Below are 17,224 nucleotides of genomic sequence, written 5' to 3' on the forward strand. Positions count from 1 at the left end.
ACAAGGCCAGACTTGTTGCCAAAAGCTTCACAAAACTTATGGGATTGACTACCAGGAGACTTTTGCTCCAGTTGCTAAGATGAACACAATTCGTGTTATCTTGGCTTGTGCCGCCAACTTCTCTAGCAGTTAGATGTGAAGAATGCCTTCCTTCATGGGGAACTTGAGGAAGTGTATATGGACATTCTTCCTGAGTTCACTTGCTCCAAAACCCAAAGGAAGGTATGCAAGCTGAAGCGTGCTCTGTATGGGCTGAAGCAATCTCCTCGTGCTTGGTTCGAACATTTTCATAAGGCTATGGTTGCTACAGGTTACTCTCAAAGCAATGCAGACCACACTCTGTTCATCAAGAGATCTGGCGGGAAGATTGCTATCTTAATAGTCTATGTAGATGATATTATTGTTATTAGTGATGATCTGGCAGAAATCTCTCGCCTCAAGAGATACTTGAGTGAGGAATTTGACTATTTAAAATCAAAGATCTACGACAACTTCGTTACTTCCTCTTCTCGTGGGATCTACTTGTCCCAACAGAAGTATGTGCTTAATCTTCTCTCTGAGACAGGCATATTGGGGTGTAAGCCTACAGACAATTCTATTGAAGTTTAATGGTCACCTGAGTAGCAAAGAAGGTGATCCCATGGATAAGTGGAGATATTAGAGATTAGTGAGGTGGTTTCCCTCATACACGCCCTGACATAGCATTTTCCGTTAGCCTAGTTAGTCAGTACATACATGTCCCTACTCGACTCACATGGAAGTTGTGTTGCGTATTCTCCGGTACTTGAAATCTGCTCCAGGACATGGCACCATTTTTTCTCCTCATGATCACCTTAGGGTGGAGGCCTTCATAGATTCTGATTGGCCAAGTTCCCCTAATGACCGTAGGTCTAATACTGGTTATTGCACCTTTGTTAGTGGTAACCTTGTTACATGGCAAAGCAAGAAGTAAGCCGTGGTTACCTGTTCAAATGCCTAAGCAAAGTTTTGTGCTATGGCACATGGCATTTGTGAGCTCTTATGGCTTCATGGTCTTCTCACTGATTTGGTTGTTCCTGCTACCCTTCCTATGAAGCTCTTTTGTGATAGCAAATCTACCATTATCATTGCACACAACCCTATCCAGCATGATCGAACCAACCATGTGGAGATCGATCAACACTTCATCAAAGAAAAGCTGAATATGGGCCTTATCACTATGCCTTTTGTTCCCAGTAGTGAACTGCCTGATGTATTTACTAAAGGTCTTAGTAGTAAGATGTTTCATCACATTATATGCAAGTTGTGTATATGTGATATCTATGCACCAACTTGAGGGGGAGTGTTGCAATAATGGGTTTTATGGGTTTTAAGGAAAGTGTAAGTTACCAAACGGACTATAAGGGGTTTAATGGTCTTCGCAATTCTCTAGAACCTTCTCTCGATTGTTATAAATAAAGAGGGCTAGTGTCATATTAGATACAAGTCATTATCCCATCCAACACCCACCACCACCACTAGCTCGTAACTGTAATGTTGAGCTCCTTCAGGCTGATCCTACGCTATTTCTAAAGCCGAACTCAAGATAATTAAATCTCAAACTGGTGTGGACCAGTGTAAAGGAGGCACTGGGAATAGCTTTGTCCAAGTGGCCTTTCTATCATAGAATCCCAGCCAATGTCACCACAGGATCATATTATCAAAACATGTTGGATGAGATTGGTAGGGTTGTGCCAAATGTGAAGGGGCCAATGCATATAAGATGTCAATGTTTATTTTCCCAAGTAGAAACAAGAGTTGGTGGATTACATTGAGGAACTAAAGCCCATATGGAAAAACTATGGAGTGACTGTGATGTGTGACGGATGGACTGGACCCACTAAACTGTCCATCATCAATTTCATGATAAATTGTGATGGAAGGATTGTCTTCCTCAAGTCAGTTGATGCATCTAGTGAGAAAGAAGAATGTAAAATACATTTACAAGCTGTTGAAAGAGGTGGTTAAGGATGTTGTAGTACAGAATGTGGTTCAGGTTGCACTGATAATGGGAGCAATTTCAAGAAAGCTAGGGAATTTGAAGCTTGTATGAAGTGTTGTTGACAAAGTAAGGTAGGTGACTACCTATGTATACAACCATGGATTTGCTCTACATTTATTGAGGAACAAATGTGGTGGTGACTTGGTAAGGCCAGGGTTGACGAGATTCACAACAAAATATATGGCGTGAAAGAGCTTTAAGACGAAGAAGTCTAGGCTTAGGTCCATTTTCGCTTCAAGGAATGGTTTGATTGGGAGGAGTTTAATTTTCAGGGAGGAAAAATGGCTCAGGAAACTATTGCTAGTGAAAATTTTAGGATGACCTCAAGAAGGTGGTGAGGATATTAGACCCAATCGTCAATGTCTTGAGGTTGGTCAACTCACAGAAGAAAAACACCTTACCAATCATATGGGCAGCGATAGAAATGATGAAGATGGAGGTGGAGGCGGTGTGCAGAAAGGATAACAAGAAGTTCCTTGCCATAATCAATGACTGCACCTCATGCATCTTCTACATAGGCTGGTTAGTTTTACTTTATTCACCTTACTTGAACTTATAAATTTTGACATACTTTTGCTTACTCATTGTTTTGTATTATTTATTTTCACTTCTTTAGCATACTCTATCTATACCCCAAGTACCAATGCAAGCATAGGCTTGCATTGAAAACTGATCTCATAGATGCAATTCACGTGATGGTAGAGAAGCTTTGGACAAATCCAACGACACAAAATATTATCAACACAGAGGTGAGTGTGGTGGTTAATAAATGATGTAATTATTAATTTAGGATACTAATGCTAAGTTTCTAACATTGGTACCAAACAATTGCATGAATACAGATGAAAGCCTTCATGGATGGTAGTAGGAGTTTTGGTTCGGCAACTATTGTTGCGGGTCGAGAAGGCACTATTGGCGGTTGACCAATGACCTTATTCTTTTCATTCACATTTAGATATACACAATCACGGCATCACCTAGCAGTCTTTTATGGTTTATGCAACTGAATGGTGGGTGCAATATGGAAGAGACACCCAACTTGTCCAAAGTAACAATTAAAATGCTATCCCAGACATGTTCCACCATTGGATGCGAGAGCAATTGGAGTGCTTTCAACCTCATACAATCCAAGAGACAAAACTGATTGGGTGTTGAGCAGCTGTCAGACCTGGTGTATGTGCATTATAAAATGAGATTAAAAGAATAACACATACGCCTTGGCATGGAGAATGACACTAGCCCAATCGAGCTTTTTCTGATACCTTCTAAATGGATGACAATGATGAAGATCCCCTTTATGGCCAGGTTAGAGATCGAGGTGAACCACTTTTAGATGAGCCTCGTGGTCATCCTAACAGTCATATTGCTTCACAAATGGATGTTGATGTCGATGAATATATGTAGGAAGAGGGGCAGAGGTCACCTAAAGACACCCCCCGCCGATTTAAGTTCCACCCTGGTGCTGGAAATTAAGAAGAGCATCAGTTGCCTTCATCGTCTTCCATTCAGACCCTTGACCAGACCCAAGGCCAAGATGATGATGATGATGGTGCTGGTGGTGCTGGTGGTGGTGGTGCTGATGATAGTGATAGATTAGCTGCCTTGCAAGAGGATAGGATGCATCAGGACCCAGTGCCACAACACCTGCCAATCAGATTCATAGGGAAGACTCAGTTCACCCATGCCACGCAAGATGAACATCACGGTTCATGGCAACAGAGAGGCTATACTCGAGGATTACGTTGTAGGTTCGAACCTGAAGATGAGGCAGCTGGTATGGGCCAAAGCATGAATATATCCAGTTTGTTTGGCACAATGGAAGCCATGAGTTTGGGATAACGTAGAAGATCTGGGCATTTGCGTGCACTAGAATTCATTAACTCGAGCCTAGTCCAGTACATCATGGTGATAGTGGCTTTGAGAGTGTCTGATCAGCTGCACTGCATTATGGATATCCACCGTATGGTGTATATACCGGTGGACCATCCTTCAACAGCACCGGTTCATTTGGATATAGTGGTGGATATGGACAGTATGGTAGATCTTCTACTTCGTTTGGATAGGAGAGTAGTTCAGGTGGTGGTCATCTTTTGTTAATAGCATCTTTGGTATCCATCACTACTATGAGTACCACCTCCACATCCTATCAGTTTGAGTTAGTCTTTCCCTAGTTGGGATACCTACGAGATGTTGATGATGAGTCTTATAGATGGGCAGTCATACTTCCAAAACAATTGGGCCCAAAACATGTTATGGGACTCATATGTGGTGCATTCAGAGGAGCGGCTACAATATTTGCAGTGGTACGCAGCTCATGGATAGGAACCGCCTAGATACTCTGCCTGGAATCGAGTGGTGAGAGCTCAATCCCAACAACAAAAACATCCAAAACCTTATCCTAACTTACTGGGGTCGGTTACATTGAGATTCCAAGTAAGGACAAGCGTAAGGATCCATGCAAAAAGATTGACGTGTTATAGCTAATTTTAATAAGTGCCGGTTGTCAACCTAACGCACCACTACAAATCAGCCAAAGGCTTATAACGACAGACTATAATAAGGTATTGGTTGTCTACCTAACGTAACATATAAATCGATCAAGCCAAAGCGCCCTACATACGTTACGTCCATCACCAAGAAAATCCATCACCCAACCTACTTTTATGAAAGGAGGAATGAAATAACAAATTCTTGACAACCCCACTAAGCACGAAAGACACACAATTCCGCATTGAAAACTCTGTAATCAACACACAACTCCACATTGAAAATTAGATACACAACACACAAGTTTAACATTAACAAAGTAGAAAATTTTCTCAAAACTATATAACCGGTAAGTACTCCACCAAGTGCACAAAAGTTATAAAAGTGGAAACTAACCTCTTCCCATCGTAATTACAAACTATGGTGTTTGTTGCACCATACGGTGCTGGTGAGTGACTTGAGTCTAGGCTCCTTCATCTCAGTTGCATAAATTATTCCAGTGTTCTTCATAAGAGCTGCTATATAAGTTGTTTTACCACCAGGAGCAGCAGCCATCTACAACTCGCTCCCTCTTGAGGAGCAAGGGCCATTACAGGCAAAAATTTCATTATTCTGAATAAAAGGATAAGATGATGGCCCAAATTATATCTACAATTCGCTCCCTCTCTTAGGTTAAATCCCAATCATAATAAAATATTATTTTTTGGCATCCTCTACATCACTTTAAAATCTAACTAATTCTTAATCCATTCATTCAAAATCGTGGGGGGCTAGTGTAAAATAGAAGAAAACAGAAAATAAAACCAACTCTAAAACTATCAATCAATGGGCTCATGTAGCAGTATCCCGAACTAACTAAATTAATAAGGAAAAGACAGTTACTTCCCCCAGGCTTAGGCTGCTTTTGGAAGTGTTCCTAATCAACCAAACTCTAGAAAAAAAAAAAAAGCAGAAAAAGAACAACTCCTAACATTGACTGATTTGGAGTGTGTCCCAAATCAGTCCACTATTACCATAAATAAATAGGGAAATAAATTCGTACAACTTGGACTGAGGATACGGTTCTTAAAATTTAGAAAACCTGTAACCACAAGCATCTTGGAGATAAGATTTTATATTTCCTGGAATTTTGAAACTGTAAGAAAGCTTTAAACCTCTTCAAATGGGTCCCACAAATCTTGGTTTTAGAGAATCTGGAAAACAGAGCTGCAAGCTACGTAAATATCTCCAATGGGCCCCACAATTCCTGGTTTCCAGATTTGAAACTTCCTTGGGCCATGGGCTTGCTTTTGGACAAGAAAAATCACCCAAACCCAGAACCATGATCACGCTCCTCCATTAAGAGCCATAGGTCTACATAATATGCTGCAGTAAGTCTGAAGTACTCAGATCCAGCATTTCCCTAAAATAAGACTATACCTCAAATAATCAACAATTGGTTATCTAAATTTGTAATCTCAGAGTGCAAAAAAATTACCTTATCAAAATCTTTAACGAGGTTGGCTTCTAAAGATGCATTATTCTCGTATTCTGCCCAAAGTTCTTTAATCTCCTCAGCTGCACATAGTTCAATTACATCAACTAAGTTGCCACAAAAACAAAATATAAATATTAAAAACAAATGCAAAATATAAGAACCAATCAATACCTCTCAATCCTCCACCAAGGACTTCACACATTTCATCTAATGCTGCTTGCTCACGCCTGCTCTTTTCTTTTTTAGGCACACCATCTGAGGGCGTGATATCTCCAACTATAGCTATCAAGATCAAAGGTTCACTTCAAACTTGGATCACTAAAACTAACAAATTTAACTGTGCTTATTTCTCTGTGAAAAAATACGGTGGGAAACAATTTTAACAGATAAAACTACTTTAGAGATATGTTTCGCCACATATTTCCTAACAATAGGCACCCTCTCCCAATAAATCCCCTTGCTTAAATCTATATCCCCAGTTGAGCTAGGCCTTCAAAGAATCCTATTACCTTACCCTCTCTCTTCCTCTACAGCTTTTTGATTCCAATGGTTTCTCAGCAGGAGTAACTACTGATAGAGTTGAAGACTTTTGAAAGGCATGTGCCATACCATCATTTCGTCTCTAAACCTTTTTCATAATCAATCATGAACGTTTTCACTTCAGCTGGTTTTCTGTTTTAGAATTTTCCCATAACATTAAGGGAAAAACTAAAGCATGCAATGCATCAATCATATTTAGCAGAAAAAACTTGACAAGGTGTATTTCAATCAATTGTCATACACACTTCTTTTCTCATAAAGTGCAAAACATTCATTTCCTTTTCCTGTTATTCAGTTGCTAGCTCTAGTGGGAGTTAGGTCAAGCAAAATTGGGAAAAACTGACGCATGCCATGGGCAAACATTTTTTTACGAAAAGATGGTTAACTTAGTACATCTTCCTCCATCCATGGACATGAAAATTTACAGTATGTGGTTTTATAAGAGATTACGTGTATCTACTTTTTGTTCATGAAAATGTTGTTTTCCTTCACTTATTGTTTTCTTCCCAGTAAATAGAAACACCATGAGGCTGATGAGATAGAAAAAGGAAGAGGCAACAAACTGTATCATTAGTAACTTTTACGAAGCACACAGAAGAGGGGCATCTTATTAGACTCCCACACGACTACCCATTGTTTATGGGGCAGAATGTTGGACAAAAGAAATAATGGCATGCTTCTTTTTGTAGCACTGTTAGAGTTAATGTAATAAGGGTACTTTGGGCACTAGTTTATTATCTTGTTGTATTATATTGTATTTTACTTTTTCACATCCCTAGGGGTGGGGGGGGGGGGGGGGGTATGTAATTTGTAACATCACATTAGTAAATCAAACAGGGGAGTGGAATCATTTCACTCCCACATTTGTTTGTACACTTCCTTCTCTTCTCATCTCTTACCTTCTCCTTTCCTTTCTTGAATCGATCCTTGCACTACTTCCAACTTGGTATCATAGTGTGATTTGAGCATTGACCAAGCTTTCACATCCTTTGTACCTCTCTTTGGGACCCTAGAAAAGTAGAGGGTTCCAATAGAGGCTATAACATGCAAGTAAACACACTAAAAAGATCCAATGAAGTTCTCTCGTCAACGAGAAGGCCTAATGGAAGGAGATTAGAAGTTGTGAAGTCCATTTGAAGAAGAAAAAAGCCCCGACGGTGCTACCACCAGTCTTCCCTTCAAGTTCTGGTTTCTCTTTCATCAAGCAGTATTTGAGAACGGGTTGGGCTTGCTAGGGACACCTTAGGGTTGGCTTTCAACCCCCCATTTTCTTGGTTACTAAAGAGGTGAGCTGTTGAACCACAAGTCATCCTCCACCAATCTGCCAGGTCCACCGCCAGATTCCTTTTTTGCCCTATTTTTTGCTCGCAATGCTTTGTGCTGTGCGTTTGGTTGTTGTTGGATGGTGAGTTACATCATTTGAGACCTATACGTTATCATGGGATGAAAATATTGAACCGACCTTCTAAGATACATCATATCAGAGGTCAAAGGACCTATAGAAGCTTCAGCTGGCGGTTCAAGTGGAATCAACCCCAGCCTAGTTGCATTCGACAATCCCAACACTCAGATATCCATTGTGAAATTGGACAATATCAACTAATTGGATTGATCACATTTAGTGAAGTTATCCCTGCATAGTCGGGGCAAGTTAGGATGCATTACTAGTACCATTAAGGCTCCTCATGCTAGTGATCCCACATATTAAAAATGGGTGACTGAGAACTCAACCAACATGGCTTGGTTGATTTTTACTATAAACCTCAGATTAGTAGGAGGTTTATGAGAAAAGAGATGGACAAAGATACATGGAATAGTGTCTCCAAGACTTTTGGCGAGTGGGTGACTCAGCTAAGGTCTATCAACTCCTTTAAAAGGTTATCACAATGAATCAGGCAGACAAAATTATCTCTAAGTATGGAATTGGGCTTTGGGAGGAGTATGATCATAATCAGGATCTCCAGTTGTCCAATCTTGAGGATGAAGCAAATGTCTACAACACATTTTACAAACAATATACTGACACACCCCAACCAAATGGGGTCCCCGGGAGGAAATTTTTTTATTCATTGGAAGTCACTAGGAGTCTGTTATTTGGCATGCATGTCCCTAAGACTTTGGCTTGATGCCTTTCCTACTGCTGCTTTCTTAATCACCTGTATGCCCACTAAATTTCTTGGTTCCAAATATACTATGGGCATTTTATCCCCTTAGGCCTCTCTACTTTTTCTTCCTCTCCCCCCCCCCCCCACCCACCCACCCACCCAAAAAAGGTGTTTGGATCTGTTTGCTATGTTCATGTTAATAAATCTGCTCGAATTAAACTTAACCCTAAGGCCCTCAAATGCATTTTTCTTGGGTATTTTCCCTCCACCAGAGGCTATACGTGCCACCATTCCTCTTCCTAAAGGTGACTTCTCTCTAAAGGCGTCACCTTCTTTGAATTTGTGCCTTTCTTAACTCTTCATCAGCAGTTCAACACCCTCTTCAAGGGGAGAATAATGGAAATGAATAAGTTATTGATGTCATCCCCTTTCTTCCACCTTTGCCTATTCCTCCTTTTTTTTCTTGATGGGGGGAAACATAAGGAGGTGAATGTTATTGTTGCTCTTAGTCATTCAGGGGGAACAAGTAATGAGAATAATTTACTTGTTTATAGAAGAAGGGAAAGAAAACCTACCAAGAGACCTCTTTGGATCCACATCCTAGGATCCACCCTCCTCGGTCAGGTTAGATCATTCCCATTGCTATTCGAAAGGGAAGGATAGTTTGTACTAATCATATAGTCCAGTTTGTTTCTTATGATACTATTTCTCCTACAGGTGTCGCTTTTTCTGTTGCACTCCCCTCCATTCCCATTCCCATTCCCATTCCCAAGAATTTCATTGAGGTCGTGTCTGACCAAAAGAAGAAGCAAGCTATGTCCGAAAAAATGATGGAACTTAGTTGATCTTACCAGGAGAGAGTTCCAATTGGATGTAGATCGGTCTACACAATCAAGTACCGATCAGATGGTGTTGTTGAGAAATACAAAGCTAGGCTAGAAGCCAAAAGATGTCAGGTGTATTGGATTGACTATCAAGAGACATTTGCTCCTATGGCTAAATACAATTCGATAAGATTGTTCTTATCATTGATGGCAAACAAAGACTAGATACTATATCAATTGAATGTGAAGAATGCTTTCCTCCATGATTACTTAGAAGAGGAAGTGTACATACAAACTCCACCTAACTTCAAGTTCCTTTTAGCTAAAGGGAAAGTGTTTCCTCAAAAAAGCACTATACGATATTAAACAGTCCTTGAAGACCTGGTTTGAGAGGTTTAAACAGGCTATTCTGAAGAATCAGTATCCCCAGAGTTAAGCTGACCACACCTTATTTATCCGATAAGGTAATGGTACCATCACAACCCTTATTATCTATGTTGATGACATTGTGGTGACTAGAGACGGCAGGGTTGAGATAGCTAGGCTGAAGTCCTACTTAGCCCAACAGTTTGAGATTAAAGATCTGGGACCCTTGAAGTATTTCTTGGGGATTGAAGTATCAAGATCTAAGAAAGAAAAAAATATGCATATATATAAATAAATATCAAAGGAAGTTAGTGTTGGACTTGTTGAAAGAAACAAATATGTTGGGTTGCAAACCAAAGAACTCTCCTATTTAGCAAAATCACAAGCTTGGAGAAGATTGTGACCCTTCTCTTATTGATGCAGAGAAATACTCAAGGCTAGTGGGGAAGCTGATTTATACCACCTATCTAATTGGGGTGGTGAGTTAGTGTTAAAGTGTCTAGGTTCGATGTATCTAGACTTGTAACTCACCCCTATACTAGTTGTAACCCTAATCTCTCATATAAATAAAGGTGGCCCCTGTCATATTAGACAAGACGAATCATTCTCTTATTCTCTTATTTCAACTGTTAGTTTATGCATGCCCCCAAGAGTGGGCACTTGGATGTTGTGTATCACATCCTAAAGTACTTGAAGTCCACTCTAGGGAAAGGACTAGTATATGTCAAGCACAACCATCTGAGGATAGACGACTACACTAATGTGGATTGGGCTGGTTTAGTTTCCAACAGATCATCTACATCAAAATATTATACATTTGTGGGTGGTAACCTACTCACATGGAGAAGCAAAAAACAACATATTGTGACCCAATCCAATGCAGAGTCAGAGTTCAGGTCTATGCTCATGGAGTATGTGAAATCCTATAGTTGAGATAGCTGGTTCAAGGATTGGGATTTGATACTGAGGTATCTATAGGGCTTTATTGTGATAACAAGGTTGTTATAAGTATAGCCCACAATAGGGGTGTCAATTCCTAAACCGAACCGGTAAAACCGGCCGGACCGAACCGATAACAACCCGGACCGAACCGAACCGAAGCCTTATTGGTTCGGTTCGGTTTCGAGTATTGTAACCCCAAAACCAAACCGAACCGCACCAAAAACCGGATGAACCCGAAACCAAACCGAAACCGGCTCAAAACCCGGACCGAAACCGAAACCAAACCGGTAAGAAACCGAAACACTCCAAAATTCATTAAAAAAATCAAAATTTGAATAGTTTTGTATACATTTGTATGGAAAATCGAATCCAAACTAGACCAAAAACCAAAACCAACCAGGTTACAAATCGATTTAAGAAACCGAAGTTCAACAATTCATCATTTGGTTGTTTCCTAATGGCTCCATACCGGTTTAAAAAACCGATCCAAACCGAAATGAACCTAATAAATCCAAACCGGTACCAACCCGAACCCAAACCACACCGAAGCCGACACCGGACCGAAACCGATAAATCCTTAATGGGTCGGTTTCGGTCACTTCCAAACTCACACCGAAACCGGTGGAACCGGACCGAAACCGCACCAACCCGGACCGTTGACACCCCTAGCCCACAACCCTCTGCAACATAACAGGATAAAGCACATTGAGTTAGATCAACATTTCATCAAGAAAAAGAGACTCTGGCTAGATTTGTACTCCTTTTGTGAAGATATGTGATCAATTGCCCGACATCTTCACCAAAGGGCCCATCCCTCACCAGTCACCAGTTCAGTACCCTTCTATGCAATTTGGGAATGTGTGACATTTATTCTCCAGCTTGAGGGTTATTTATATAGTAAGGGTACATTAAGCACTAGTTTATCATCTCGTTGTCTTATATTGTATTTTTTTTTTTTTTTTTACCCCCTAGCGAGGTGTATGCATTTCCTAACATCATGTTAGTAAATCAAGTAGGAGAGAGGAATCATTTCCGTCCCACATTTGGTCGCAGACTTGCTTCTCTTTTTTCCTCTTCTCTTCTTGTCATCTTCTTTCCTTCTCTTCTCACCTCTTACCATCTCCTCTCCTCTCTTGAATCAATCCTTGCACTAGTTCCAACTAGCACAACATGCATTGAGTTGTCCCATGGGAAACAAAAGAGAATTTCACCTGATTGCCATGACATAATTGAATAAAAAAGGAAAGAAAGAAACATTCTACATTCTGTCAAAAGAGATCATGTGGCAAAAAGGGGAAGATGTGCCAAAATAGAAAAGAAAGAAAACAAAGAATATGTGCCGAAAAGGGGAAAAGAAAGAAAATTCCCTAGTAATGTTGCAAAATGACTCACATACAATTTTCCATCATTTACATGGAACTAAGAGATTAACAATCTATGTTCTGATAAAATTTGATACATGTGCCCACACAAGAAAGTGTGATATCATAAATGGTAAATTGTAAAATTTAGTGTTTAAAGTTATGAAATTCCTTCTTTGTTTTCTATCAAACGCATGCTTGTGGTTAAATGGTACTTGTTATTAGTACCTTGCATTGTTCGCCTCTAAAGTAATGAAAGTTCCTTTTCTGCCCGGAACTCGACGTTGTGCTAGGATCTAGGATGGGCCAGAGAGGTGATTTGTGTTGATGTGAGACCTAGGTTTGGAAAACCCTATTCCATTCGCTCATGGGCCCACCCAATCTAGTATCAACTCAAACTAGCAAGTTAGTGGCAAAATTGTAAATCTTGATTGCTGCCCAGCACTTAAGTAAATGTTAATTGGCAAGAGGAATCCAAATAATGTAAGTAATTGCAGTGGTGTAATTTAGTCAAGTTCAAAGACACAAAGAAAAAGGTAATTGGGAAAACACGTATGATGGGGGATAGGTAGTCTTGGAAGAACCAGGAAATAAGACTTAAAAGTAATATCAAGATAAAGTGGAGGGCACTAATGGAAATAAGGGGTTAAATAATGTAGAAGGGAAAGGAACAACATCTGGAACTCGACCAAGAAAACTAGCGGAGGAGGGTTTCTCTTGCAGGAGGAAGAACTTATTCGCTAGAGATCCAGTCAAGCCAAAATTTCGGGCAAGTAATCCTAACCACCAGCCCTCTTAACCTCTACTGAACACTACCCTGAAGATCAGTGAAAGGATTAACAGGGATTTGTGAAATTGTATCTGGCGCACAGTTGTCACGGTGCCAAGGTATTAGAGGACTGTCTAAGCGCAGGCGAGAAGGCGCCTGCCTTAAGGCGAACAAGGCAACCAAGTGTTATTTTTTATTTTTCTTATTTTCTAATATTATTTAGTAAGCTACATGTACCTTGTATCATAAAAAATCAACATGAAGCCACAAGTCATTAAAAATCAACATTAAGCCACATCGAATCATAAAAAATCGATATTTACAGAAATGCTATTGTTCAATAATAAGTTTGACTGGTCAAATGATTTAATTTTTATATAAGACTTTTCGTATTAGGTATAACATAAAACTAGCTTTTTAACAAGTCTAAGATTACTTAAATTTGAGTTGTAATGACAAAATTATGTTCCGGTCAAACGTATTTTAAAGTGCGTGAATACTATTAAAATTGCCTGAATGAAAATAATTTTATGGATATCAAAACAAAAGATTATTTTACCGGACTTTTAGTTTTTAACAATGTTTTAACATGATATGATTTATAAAATTTTCATTATTGAGAAAAACCCCAGCATTTTAAAGTTGAAAATTGTCCATATAACTGTAATCCAATTTTTGTTCTTGGACTGGGGGTTGGATAAAAAAAAAAATCAACATAAAGCCACAAGTCATTAAAAATCAACATTAAGCCACATCGAATCATAAAAAATCGATATTTACAGAAATGCTATTGTTCAATAATAAGTTTGACTGGTCAAATGATTTGATTTTTATATAAGACTTTTCGTATCAGGTATAACATAAAACTAGCTTTTTAACAAGTCTAAGATTACCTAAATCTGAGTTGTAATGACAAAATTATGTTCCGGTCAAACTTATTTTAAAGTGCGTGAATACTATTAAAATCGCTTGAATGAAAATAATTTTATGGATATCAAAACAAAAGATTATTTTACCGAACTTTTAGTTTTTAATAATGTTTTAACATGATAAGATTTATAAAATTTTCATTATTGAGAAAAACCCCAGCATTTTAAAGTTGAAAATCGTCCGTATAACCGTAATCCAATTTTTGTTCTTGGACTGGGGGTTGGCTTTTTATCCTTTCGAAATTTGATTTTTAAACTATTTTTATTATATTCAAATATGGGGTATTTTCTTATTTATGAATAATATCGTAAATAAATAAAATAACAAATATGAATAATATCTTAAATAAATAAAATAACAAATATGAATAATATCTTAAATGATATTTGGCATAAATAAGTACCAAAACACAAGGCAGTGCAATAAGGCGATCGTCACCTGGACGCCAAGCCATCACCTTGGTGATGCCTTGACAACTATGATCTAGCGGAAGAACTCAGATCTGAATCTGGTTGCAGGTTTATTGCTCACTGGTTAGAAGGAACCAGGGAATGGGGACCTAGGGTTTAGATTGCCCTTCAGAGATAATCTAACCCACAAAGTTTCAGTCCCAACGGACAGAACCTCAACGAGTTCGAATCCAAAGTGCATACTGCCAGTATCATTGAACATAATAGGGGAAGAAAATAAAGAAGAAAAGAATGCAGAAGAATAAAAAAAAGGAATCTCTCTGGGAGAAGGGAGAAATCGCACAGAAGAAGAAGAAGAAAGGAAGGGGGGAGAAAGAGAATCGCACACACAGCCACTGCCAAGCCACGCAGGCACACAGCGCACAAACCAATCTTAATTTATTCTTTAATTCTACTATTTCAATCGGTTATGCATCTTTTTATAAAAGCCAAGACATAAAGACTCGTAATAACTTCCTAAGACTTTGACTATGAAAATAGAAACTCAATAAAACTCAAATTGGTTATTCATCCAAAAATAAAATAAAACTCAAATTGGAAATTTCTCTGCTTGTCTAATAGCTACCTCAAGATAAAAGATTACATACCTTTCCCAAATAAAATAAATCCTAGATTTCCTACTGAAAAAATCCCAATCATCATACCTTTCCAAATAAAATAAATCCAAAATTTCCTACTGAAAAAATCCCAATCTTGGAGCTGGTTCCTTGTCCGGGTTCTCAAACAAGTTCAGCTCAGCCCAAAGAACTGATACTGCATCATGTGTATTCTTCAACCCCATATCTCTCTCTTTGTCATGAACCATGTACAACATTTGATAATAATGACACGGCTTATAATTTATGCTTATTCATTCTTACTGCATATTTTAGCTGTTTTAATTGAATTATGTGTGTTCTAGTACTAAATTTTGTGTGAAATAGATCATATTAGAGGCTGTATACAGCAATGTACAGCTTAAACTACCAACTTACATAAAATTGACTACCATTTTGGGTTTGTATATTTACAAACTAAGGGTTTCACTATGTTTAGAGTGCCTAAAATAGGGTTTCATAGAAGTTTTGGAACCTAATTTGGCCATTTGGGCCTTGAAAACATCCACTTAAACCTCGAAGGTTTTGACCGAAATTTTGCTGTACATGAAATAGTTAGGTATCGAGCCTAGTCAAAACCATGCTTGAAACCGAAACCTAAAATCTTGCTCCCTACCTTTGAATAGAATTTGAGGGTCATCTGAACCATGGTGATGCAGATTCTTCACCAAATTGGGCTTGTTTTATTAAGAATAAGTCTAGGGTTGTGCAGTATGTGTTGGGCCTTCGGTCCACATGGTTTTGAGCAAAATGGGCCACTTTTATGGGTCTAAATTGGGGGTATTAAGGTTCCCTACGGGATTAACTAGTTGTTTCCTTTTACATTAGTTTCCTTTTTAGTTGGGTTCAATTTAAGTTGTTAGTCTCTGTTATTCCTTAGGAGTTAAGTTATTAGTTGTTAGTTTCCTTTTCCATTGTTTCTATTTTCAGTTTTAGAAACTAATGTAATATGCAATCGATTGTGGGGTTTCCTATTTTGGAACCTGCCAATTGCTAGGCTGTATTCCCTCCTCCATTATCACTATTAATACAAAGCAAGGAGGCTCCCATAGCTGAATAATTTGAAGAAAATAATTGTTGTAGCTGCTGCTGCCTTCTCCATGGAGATTTGTGTTGTGTTTGATCAAGGCTGATGAAACTGGTGTTTGATCCAGTTGACTCTCTACGGTGGGAAGCTTGAGAGGCCCTCTTCTCTTAGTTCATCTTCTTCTCCTCTCAACTACTCAAGGTGCTACTGCTCTACTCAATCTATTACAGGCATTAGATTCAGTTTTTCTTTCAGTTCTGCCCAGTTCTTCCATTAGTTTCCTAATTGGTTCTTTCTTCCCTGAACCACTTTCAGTCATTAGCTTTGGCTGAAATCAAGGTCGAACCTTCCCCCATACTTGTATGAGACAACCCAAGTCTGGTCCAATTCTGACCAGCCAATTGAGAGTTCTTCAAAATCTGTGACCTATCCTGCCCAGATTTGAAATCAATAGACCTGCCTTGAATTCTGTTGGTTCCTTTTGGTGTTGGATCATATTAACAACTCAATTTAGGCCTCCTACAGTCCCTGTTAAGGCCCTATCCCCTGTTCCTAGTTCTGTTCACAGAAACCCAAGATTTCTGTAATCATAGACAGTTACAGACTCGGTTTTCTACCTTAGTTCTGATCTGTTTTGTATTGTTGTTTTTCCTTGGTCATTGCTTGTTCTTTGATTAAGCATCCTGCAGTTAGGGATTGGGTTGACCTTGCCAATCCTAGTTCTACATTACACGGATTGTGAGATATCACTGGTCTTAGAAGTTACTAACCTGGTTTTAGTAGAGTATCTAGCAGATCCAACCATTGGATCAGCTTGATATTTGAAGGGATTGAAGAAGTTTATTCAACTTTAATTTAATCCCCAGTCGGCAGTTAAATTCTGAGATTTCTTAACTTCCTGTGTTCTGTTCTTTTTGTTTCTTAAGCTTGAATTACTGTGCTTCTCTCATGTGGTGTATTGTGTTCTTAAAATCTTATTTTTCCTACCATAGAACACATCACAATGAAGTTGATTTCTGTCAATAGGCTTCCAGGCTTCTCAACATCCGACAATATGCTTAATTCATCATCATTTTCAATCTTGTCTGGCATTAGAAAGTTAACATGCAGGTCTAAACCCGTAGGAGTTCTTCATTTCTAAATTGCAGATATACATATCCCACCTCCTCCTTTCCACCCACCCCCCCCCCCCCCCCCCCAAAAAAAAAAAATCCATGAGCAAGGAACTAAAAAATAAGTGGAATGAATCCCAAAAAAAACTATTATTCATGCAGACCAATTTATGTAAGTTTTGGTGATCAGAATCGATG

The 17,224-nt window shown here is 38.9% G+C and overlaps 1 protein-coding gene across 5 annotated transcripts in view; it reads right to left on the bottom strand.

The window, feature by feature from the left end:
- LOC122079245 (5'-deoxynucleotidase hdd1) overlaps positions 1–17,224 on the bottom strand; it is a 36,815-nt gene that overhangs the window by 8,033 nt on the left and 11,558 nt on the right. For 3 of the 5 annotated variants that reach the window (XM_042645534.1, XM_042645532.1, XM_042645535.1), the window contains exons 4-5: positions 6,156–6,266; positions 5,985–6,064 (exon numbers count right to left, since the gene is read on the bottom strand). In XM_042645534.1, coding sequence (XP_042501468.1) covers positions 5,985–6,064; positions 6,156–6,266 — 191 coding nt within the window. Of the gene's footprint in view, positions 1–4,903; positions 5,079–5,984; positions 6,065–6,155; positions 6,267–17,224 lie in introns of all 5 variants that reach the window. The other 2 variants (XR_006140375.1, XM_042645533.1) reach the window with 2 other exon arrangements.

This window comes from Macadamia integrifolia, chromosome 5 (genome assembly GCF_013358625.1).
Source record: "Macadamia integrifolia cultivar HAES 741 chromosome 5, SCU_Mint_v3, whole genome shotgun sequence".
In the NCBI taxonomy this organism is placed as follows: Eukaryota; Viridiplantae; Streptophyta; class Magnoliopsida; order Proteales; family Proteaceae; genus Macadamia; species Macadamia integrifolia.